Here is a 9409-nt window from a genome sequence, read left to right as displayed (position 1 = left end):
GAATGTGTCGAATGCTTTTTAATTGGAAACACCATTTAAATTTTCACTGAAAGGAAAAAATTATTAAAATTTTTAAATTATTTCGTTGCACATTTCATTCTGTAAAAATGTACACTTTATACATATGTATGTACATATATTGAAATGTAGTAAACATACAATTTAAGCGGTGTTATTCTTTGTAACACTTTCAAGAATAAACTTTCAAAAGCACTATTAACCTAAAATACCACTCTTTAGCAGTTCCAAACAAAAACATTACAATTTGTTTACGGTAGAAACTTTTGTTGAAAGTAGTAAGCTTTCCGAAACTTTTTACACATGCATATATTTATTCTAATGTTAATATATTATTGCTCTTGATATTCACCTTTTACTATACAGCATTACCTTACATTTTATTTATATAGAAATTCATTTTCTTTGCAAAAAATTTTGAGTCATAATTAAAAAAAAATTTCACATACACACATATTTGTCCACTGTTACATACACAGTTATATATATATATATTATTATTTTTTTTTTTTTGATTTTTATCGATTTTATAAAATGTACTGCATTTTGTAAACTTTGCAATAAAAACAATAAATGATTGTTTATGTTTTTTATTGTTTTGAATTGTTATCATAATCTAAATTAGTTGTAGATTTTTATTTTTGCATATAATTATATATATAATATATTATTATACATTGTGTTTCTGTAGTCCAATTAAAAAAATGTATATGTAGCGCGACATATTAATTAAATCTTATCCGTTGATGCTTAAAATTTGTCCATTTAAATTTCTGCAGTGAAAATAGAGAAGTAAATCTAAGAAAAGTATGAAAACAAATACAAAACTAAACGTCCATAAATATATTTCAGGCGGGTTGTGTGGTAGACATTCGTGCATAACTAAATGGCTTGTCAACTCGGCAACTATTACTCCTCATCTTTTTGTATACTTCTCCACTCCACAATTGCAAATATATTCATGCTGCGTTCATATTGTGGTGGTTTAACGGTGTTTGCCTTTTGTGGCATTATAACGGTTAACTATTGTAATAAATGTTGAAGTCGATGTTTGTATATGTATTTCACATTTACAAAATCGTGGCCACGGTGCTATCCGTATTTGCATTAGTTATTGATGGCGACACGACTTTTGGTACACCTGCATGCAGCCAATAAAAAAAAAACATTATCTGTTGAAATATTATACATTTTTTAAAAATGCTAACTTACACAACTCATTTTCTGGCTTTACACCATCATCATTGTTGGCATTTACTTCTATTGCTGAATTTTCAACTTCAACAGTAGCGGGGTTTTCGACAGCCACATCTTCTTTTACGTTATTGGCACAAGCTTCATTGTTTGCAGTTAACGCGTTTGTATTCGGTGCTAAGCTCCCCACTTCACAAGCAACCGGCGCTTGTGGAGCAACTTCTGCATTGACGACTACCACATCCTCAACGTCATTAGCTTTAACTGCAGGCTCTTGGACTATTGTGTTTTCTTCTACAGTTACCGTTTCCTGGCTAATTTTGGCTTCGTCAAGCGGCGCAGAAGTTTCTTCCGCATTTGAGGTTGGTTCGATTGTAGCAGGTGTAGATTCAATTAGCTCGACATCACTGCTTTTTGAATTAGAATCGACTTCCATTGCTTCAGAGGGTAAATCTTTTGTTTCCATGACTGTTGCTGTTTCTTCGGTGGTTGATTCTGTGGTTTCTTCTGCAACAATTTCAACATCTGTAGTTTCTTTTGGCTTAATTGGCTCCGTATCTACGGCTGCATCTATTGGGTTTTCTACCACTACAGGCTCACTTGTGTCCATTGCTGTTTCACTATCGTTAGGTATAGCTGATACCTCTTGTTCCGCTTCTACAGCGATAACGTCTTGGTCTTTGCTCTGTTGATCTTCTGCAATAGTTTCTGATTCGATTTTACCATCTGTTTGCTCCTCAGAGGGCTCCACACTTGATAAGGATTCCACTACGTCTTCTTCTTTGTTTTCGGTAGTCTTTTCAGCAACCTCTACTGACACAGATAATTCAGCCACAGGCTCAGGCTCAGCTGAATCTTTCGATGTGTTGTTGTGTTTGTCTGCAGGAGCCTAGAGTTAAAAAAAAATATTTATAATCAAATTAATTGCGATTATATTTAATAACTAACTTGTTTCTTTTTAGGCGATTTTGATTTTTCTGGTGTTTTAATCGCTTTCGGCTCCGCTACCTCTTTGGCATCTTCTGATTCTTCGGATGTTTCAATTTTTCTCCCACGTCCACGACCACGGGACGGAGTGCTGCTGGCATTTGCCGGAGACGTACGCGCCTTTTTCGCAGGAGGCGGAGTGGACGCTGCTGAAGATCGGGTTGGTGTACCACGTGTGCTTGATCGTGTGCGTCGACCACCATCTAACTCCAAACTGCCGCCCATATTTTTAACAAGCTCTTCACTTTCTTTTTGCGCCCGCTCTATGAAAGACATCCGCTTTGAAGGTGTCCGTTTCACCTTAAAAAGTGTAACAAATAAAATTTGTGTATGCAAGTCATAGTTACGAAAGAAAACGGTAACCAAAACAAAACAGAAAAAAACAATGGTTAATCTTATCAGCAATTTCGTATTAATTAAATTATGGTGTACTTCTTGCCTTTAGTTCGACCTATTGGATTATCTAATACATAATATAGAAAAGAAAATATCCTAATATCCAGAGATAGGAAAAAATAATTCTGCTAAGTGAAATCACTTTTTGAGTCTATCATATCACCATGTTATACAAATTGGCAAACAATAATTGAATCCTTCAAAAAAGAAAAGAAAGTATGTCACAAAACAAGCAAAGGAATATATCAGGAATTACAAAATTGAAATCAACCGACCGTACGTAAACTGAAACGCGCGCAAAATCCAAAAGAATCATAGGAATGGGTATGAAGTACAGCAAACCTCAGAAAACACAATACATGTATACAACAAACACGCTTTGAAGCGTATAATTCAGCTCGTTCGTTGCATTGAGGAACAAGTAACGAGTATAAACAGAAAAAGAGGGAAAACTAATAAAAAAAAAACACAATGCAAAGTAACGAAAATTTAACTACACGAAACGTAATGTTAAGAGCCGAGTTATAGGTGGAATATTAAAAAAAAATGTTATAGTTGTATGACAACGTAAGGCAGCGCAGTAGCTGCGAAGTTAATGTGTTTCATACGTCACAAAAGTATGTGACAACAGAGAGGAAAATATTGGGAGGGGGCGCTGCGGAAACATTAAATGAGGTAACAACTTGAACACAAGTATTAAAGACATAAGGGGAAAAATGCGCGCTTTTTATGCCACGAGCAATATTTTCGTTTTTAGTACAAATATATGATAAGTTGGAGTTATCTCTTTCATCTACATATTTTCATAAAAAACTTACGCCTATAACGTTTAGATATATATTTCATTACTGCAATAAACGTCATAATTGTGAAACTAATTGGATCTACATTGGAACTATTTCTGGATATTTTCCAGAGGTTTCTGTGAAGACTTGTAGAACTTTGTTTGCACAATGCTTCTATTTGATTTTATCGCATCGTATCGCTAATTACTGCAACCCCCCGCATACAAAATGCATGAACAGAATTTATGCACATACATTGAGCGTTAATGCACCAATTGACTTATACTTACGGGTGTCTTCTTGCTTTCCACTTTTGGTGAGGACTCCGTTGGTTTCGTCGCCTCCACAGAGCTGGTGCCCGCATCGCCTGACGCACATTCAGCTTCAATGCTGTCGTTGACCACTTGCTTTTCGGTCGCAGTTGATATCTCTGCCTCAGTCGACGTGGGCGCGCTTGCCGACACCGTTTCCCCCGTTTCAACAATCGTCTGTTCAACTGGTACAGTGTTCTGCTGAATTTCACTATTATTCGCAACTTCAGACATTGTTATTTATTTGTTTAAGAAATAGCTAGTATTAAATTCTCCGCAATTCTGATATTCCGAACTAATACGTCAAATTTATTTTGCGCTTTCAATGCTATTCTATATACGTGATTCACAACAACGCGCACAACGAAAATTTTTCCACTGCACCGTATTACTATATTTTTGCGAGATAGAATTTTAAATATTCATATAATTTTATTGTTTGCACGATTAAAACTTATCAAATTCACTTATTCCGGTAATTTGTAAATTATTTGTACACGAAAACATGTAAATTTAATGAAATAAATTTTCCACTTCACAACGTAACGCCGCGCATCCGTTTAACTTATTTACTCGTTTATTTTCAACGAATAACTCAAATCCTCAGTGTTGCATTTTCTTAGCGTAAACTAGTGGTGCCATCTTGAAAACTCGTTCTCGTTAAGTGTAACTAATCAAAATTCCTAATTACAATTAAGGATCTATAAATACTGGATACATTTTCAAGTATCAATTTTTGTTGGAAATAGTGAGAAGTTTTAAAAGTTACATTTATCTCTCAAAGCACGTGCTTTACAACTGCACTCGTTGAAGAACTCCGAAATGTGATTTTTGAATAAATGTCATTAACGAACGAGTCAGATGTTGGTACTTCTGTTAAGAAATAACAGAGTTGTTTTTGATATTTCAATCGCGTTTCCAGTTACTTTTTACATAAATTAATTTGATTTCATAATTTTAATCTGAGTTCACTTAATTTCCGTACGGTAAAGTGGTGTATTTGAATGTGTTGAAAATTTAATGTATTATGCAAGAACACATCAGTTTATATGGAATAAAATTTGTATTGAAAAATATATTTATAGACCACAGCAACCCTATACCACATCTGTAATAAATGTCATTTCGAATTGAGATTGTAAATACTTCATGCACATTTATTTTCTTCATCCTATAACTTGGAAATTTCTGTCTTAGTAAAAACTAGAGCATGGTTACTCAGGAGCAGCTGAAAGCCATTGGTGCTGTCCTAAATAATAAGGAACGCCCTTTAAAGGAACGTTTTCGAGCTTTATTCACTCTAAAAAATCTTGGAGGAGCTGAAGCGATTGAAGAAATTAGTCGTGGGTTTTCCGATGAATCAGCTTTGTTAAAACATGAACTAGCCTATTGTCTGGGACAGATGCAGGATAAAAGAGCCATAGACATTCTAACAAATGTACTCGCTGATACGATGCAAGAACCTATGGTAAGGCATGAAGCCGGTGAAGCGCTTGGCGCCATTGGTGCACCAGAGGTCATTCCAATTCTAGAACAATACAAGGAAGACCCTATAGTGGAAGTGGCGGAAACGTGTTCAATCGCATTAGATCGTGTTCGTTGGCTGCAGAGTGGTCAAACAGTAGATGACAAAAATCCCTACGCATCAGTAGATCCTTCGCCTCCAATTAGCGGAAATAAAAACGTCGAAGATTTGAAAACTATTTACTTAGATCCTAATCAAAGCTTATTTGACCGATATCGTGCTATGTTCAGTTTACGTAATTTGGGTACCACGGAAAGTGTTTTAGCTATCGCAAAAGGTTTAAAGGATCGCTCGGCACTATTTCGCCATGAGGTCGCTTTTGTATTGGGCCAAATTCAAGAACCATGCAGTATTTCTTATTTGAAGGACAACTTGGAAGATCAAAGTGAAAATGAAATGGTGCGTCATGAATGCGCAGAAGCTCTTGGAGCGATCGCTACGGAGGAATGTGTCAGCATATTAAGTCGTTATGCGTTGGATGAAAAAAGAGTTGTAAAGGAGAGTTGCGAAATAGCTTTGGATATGTGCGAGTACGAGAACAGCCCTGAATTCCAATATGCCGATAGTTTGGGCAAATTAAGCACATAAGATATACATATGTATATATTAGTCCGTGATTTATGTGTATATATATTCCTTGTAAACTCAATTAACTTTTTTATATATTTAGAACAGTAATATATGATATGTATGTACAAGAAAACTATATTGAAACTCCAAAAATAATAGATGAAAATTTCAGTAAAACTGAATTAATAATGTATGTAACGAAGTTAAAACAAGTTTTCTTATTGCCAATAATATTAAGCAACAGTTTTTTTCTTGTTGACTAATTATATTAAAAATGCTATGTATCTTTGTTAGGATCACAAAATTTTTTTTTCTGTAAGTAATGTAGCTGAAGCTGGTAGAATGTTAGACATCTCTTCTAAATAATGAGACATTTATTTATCCACAAAATATTTAAATGAGATTTTAGTAAATGTATGTATTTATTTTTTGTAAAATTCTATGATATTTCATAATTGTATTTACTGTGCAATCTTTTTGTAATCGAATGGAAATTCAATTGTGTTTGCAACACTGGTTAACGCCGGCTTTTATTTTTCGAATTTCCAATATGATTTCTGCGCAACAGCACGAAAATATGTCTTCCCGCTCTTTCAACCGGTCGTTTTCGCTAATCAATTTGCTAGGTAAAAAAGCCGTCATGATTGGTACGATTTTGGCATTCTTCTCTTTGTTCTCGTACGCAATGGCAGCAAATAAGGAGCGCACTTTCATCATGGTGAAACCCGATGGAGTCCAACGTGGACTCGTCGGCAAGATCATCGAGCGCTTTGAGCAGAAGGGCTTCAAATTGGTGGCCATGAAATTCACATGGGTGAGTAGATAGGCCAGTGAAAATGGGCTAATCAAATTTACTGTGTCTAGGGTTGATTGGAATTTCGGACTTTCCAGTGTAAATCTTTTTCCCACCGAGGGATAAAAGTGTGGTTAGGTTTGTCCAGTGAATTTTGCCACATGTGTACTTTTTTTATTTCAAAGAAAAACAACGGAAACAATATGGAAGGTCAGTTTTAAAACATGTTATTTAATTTATATTTCCAGGCATCAAAGGATCTTTTGGAGAAGCACTATGCCGATTTGTCTGCTCGTCCCTTCTTCCCCGGTTTGGTCAACTACATGAGCTCTGGCCCAGTGGTTCCCATGGTTTGGGAGGGTTTGAATGTTGTGAAGACTGGTCGTCAAATGTTGGGAGCTACTAACCCAGCTGACTCCTTGCCTGGTACCATCCGCGGTGATTTCTGTATTCAAGTCGGTCGTAATATTATCCACGGCTCGGACGCTGTTGAATCGGCAAATAAGGAAATCGCTCTTTGGTTCAATGAGAAGGAGCTGGTTTCATGGCAGCCAGCTGCTGAAGGTTGGGTATATGAATAATTTCCAACTCAATGGTCAGCATGACCATTCGCTCATACGTTAAAAGTTAAGAAAAAAGTTCTCTGTTGCAACTGAATTCCAATAAAAGTGATTTACATAATTTAACGTTTTGTTAGAGATATTTCCTTTGAAAAGTAGTGAAAGTTTATTAATTTAAAAAGTATTACATAAAAAACAGGTAAACGCAACAATTCAGATGGTCAAATGACCTGGTATTGCTGCCATTCTGAACTGGCGTTTCCACTGGGAAGAATCCAACCACCAGGCATAGAAGAGCCATTTTTACTACGCGTCAAGTAGCTATCCCAAATGTGCCGTATTCGTATGAAGTCACTCATTTTTTGGTCACCGTTATAGCAGGAATGTTCAACCGGTCCAAAAATTGTCTCATTCCATTGATCCTCTACGTGCCGTTCTTGTGTACATTCTGTGTTATTTTCATCAAATATTTTTCCCCAATATATTCGTAAATCACGTAGTTGTTCAGCAAATTCCTTTGTATTATGAACGTTCTGACCACGTGAAAAATGTAACTCTTTTAATAACTCAAAGGTTCGGAGAAAACGTTGAGCATCATGTTGCTTCAGCAAACGAATATGATGACACTTTTTTACGGAAGATATGTGTGTAACATGAGACGGACTCGAAGGATATTTATTACTCTGTTGAATGTTTGAGATTTTCTGTGATATCAGGTCTTGGGGTGTAATTCTATTTTTAGCATCCGCTTTGATTTGTTTTAATTTATATTTCTTTCGTTGACGTTTTAGTTTTTTTTTCTTCAACACCTTAGTTAAGTGTTCTAACGGCGCACTTTCCACTTTCTGGATTAACTTTTCTGTTTGTTGCTTCAATCTATTGACATGTATTCCCCAATCTCCGTTGTCGGATTTAATCCTTTCTAATTCCTCGATATTTCTAAGTATAGTTTCAATACTGTTTTTTAACAGCGAGATACTTAAAATTGTATCATTAGTTTTAGACATTACGATTAATTCAATTAAATAAAAATAGTGTTTATATTAAGAGTTGGTGAATTATGCTTGTGCACTTATAAAATTAGACTTAATATTTTTTTGTACATCGAATTGGTTAATCCTTTTTCGCAAGCACTTCCTTGGCATCATTTACAACCTGTATTGCCGTTTCGTACTCTTTTGCTTCCTTCAGTTCTTCTTCCTCTGACAAGAATTTTTCAAGGGTTTCTAACTCTTTTCTTAATCTGAAAATATAAGTAAACATCTGTTCAAGAAAACCTTTTCAGCCAGACCATCTGTTTAATAATTCCCACCTGCGTAATGTATCTGGAAGCATCATAAGACACTCAGCTATTACTTCTTCTTGTTTTTTTAGAACGTGCTCATCAGCACCTTCACCCTTGAATCTTTCCAAACGGTTCTGCTCTGTAACCACTTCCTTTTCACAAACTGTTTTCTCCTTTGTCAAACGTTTCACAACGCCCGTTTTAATTGTCAATTGTCGTAAACGTGGATCGGCCATGAAGTCTGATAATTTGTATTCTGGTAACAATGTAAATATTGGCAAGTTCTAACGGTTTGCATCAAAGCCAGCGTTTAATATAAGTTATACCTTGACAAAACTTACAACGCCTGTTTTGTACGATTTCTCTTGGTCACAAAGAGTGAGTCAGAAATTCTGCCGGCATTTTCTGCAATTTACAGACATTGTTTTTGTTTGTACCAAAGCTGTGGAACTTGTGCTTCATTTTAATATCATTCACGATAGATTACGGCGAAATTGTTTATCGTTCACAAATGCAAAAGCAATCGGTTATTTTTTATTTCCGTATTCCGTGGATCATTTCATTTCATCAAACATTTATTTGAAATAGCATAGGCATGATAAATACCGCATTAAGTTTAAATAATATTGTTCAAATATATTAATATATTCACTATTGTTTGTTTAGAGGTGAGTTTATGCATTGCTATTGATATAATTTACTATAGCTCCCGAAAGAAAGGAATTTTGTTTAATCCAAACGGTATTTGGGGAGAATGCCAAGGTTATTGTGGCTGCTAATTGTTAAATGCAGAACCTATCATTTGCATGGGAGAGTATAAATAAGTGAGTAAATAATTTAAAATATAAGTATCGTAGTTTTTGTCTACAAGTATTGAGCATTGGCAAACGTTGACCCAATGGTCGGAAATTTTGACAGATTTCCGCTTTTCTTGCAGGTGGAGGGAGAGCATTGTGAAAAATTTAGTAAATTAAATTATACTTAT

General features: G+C 35.3%; 5 protein-coding genes across 5 annotated transcripts; 2 read left to right on the top strand and 3 right to left on the bottom strand.

Annotated features, from left to right (window-relative positions):
* Window positions 1-770: 770 nt before the first annotated feature.
* On the bottom strand, window positions 771-4273 carry LOC120774930 (nucleolar and coiled-body phosphoprotein 1). Its single transcript, XM_040104810.1, has 4 exons — window positions 3671-4273; window positions 2161-2499; window positions 1231-2101; window positions 771-1159 (listed from the first exon to the last, which is right to left on the bottom strand). Exons 1-4 carry the CDS (start codon window positions 3923-3925, stop codon window positions 1089-1091), a joined length of 1536 nt encoding a protein of 511 aa, XP_039960744.1. The 5' UTR covers window positions 3926-4273; the 3' UTR covers window positions 771-1088.
* A 460-nt stretch (window positions 4274-4733) lies between these two features.
* Window positions 4734-5988, top strand: LOC120774939 (deoxyhypusine hydroxylase). The gene has a single exon (XM_040104821.1). The coding sequence runs from the start codon at window positions 4902-4904 to the stop codon at window positions 5802-5804; it is 903 nt and encodes a 300-aa protein (XP_039960755.1). The 5' UTR covers window positions 4734-4901; the 3' UTR covers window positions 5805-5988.
* A 408-nt stretch (window positions 5989-6396) lies between these two features.
* On the top strand, window positions 6397-7265 carry LOC120778593 (nucleoside diphosphate kinase). The gene is made up of 2 exons (XM_040110468.1): window positions 6397-6600; window positions 6828-7265. Exons 1-2 carry the CDS (start codon window positions 6427-6429, stop codon window positions 7158-7160), a joined length of 507 nt encoding a protein of 168 aa, XP_039966402.1. The 5' UTR covers window positions 6397-6426; the 3' UTR covers window positions 7161-7265.
* A 2-nt stretch (window positions 7266-7267) lies between these two features.
* On the bottom strand, window positions 7268-8163 carry LOC120778585. The gene has a single exon (XM_040110455.1). The coding sequence runs from the start codon at window positions 8144-8146 to the stop codon at window positions 7361-7363; it is 786 nt and encodes a 261-aa protein (XP_039966389.1). The 5' UTR covers window positions 8147-8163; the 3' UTR covers window positions 7268-7360.
* LOC120778603 (tubulin-specific chaperone A) lies at window positions 8156-8848 on the bottom strand. Its single transcript, XM_040110480.1, has 2 exons — window positions 8452-8848; window positions 8156-8382 (listed from the first exon to the last, which is right to left on the bottom strand). Exons 1-2 carry the CDS (start codon window positions 8658-8660, stop codon window positions 8253-8255), a joined length of 339 nt encoding a protein of 112 aa, XP_039966414.1. The 5' UTR covers window positions 8661-8848; the 3' UTR covers window positions 8156-8252.
* Window positions 8849-9409: the final 561 nt, after the last annotated feature.

Source organism: Bactrocera tryoni, chromosome 1 (genome assembly GCF_016617805.1).
Source record: "Bactrocera tryoni isolate S06 chromosome 1, CSIRO_BtryS06_freeze2, whole genome shotgun sequence".
In the NCBI taxonomy this organism is placed as follows: domain Eukaryota; kingdom Metazoa; phylum Arthropoda; class Insecta; order Diptera; family Tephritidae; genus Bactrocera; species Bactrocera tryoni.
Note: the sequence above shows the minus strand (reverse complement) of the source record. Positions and strands in the feature narration are given on the sequence as shown.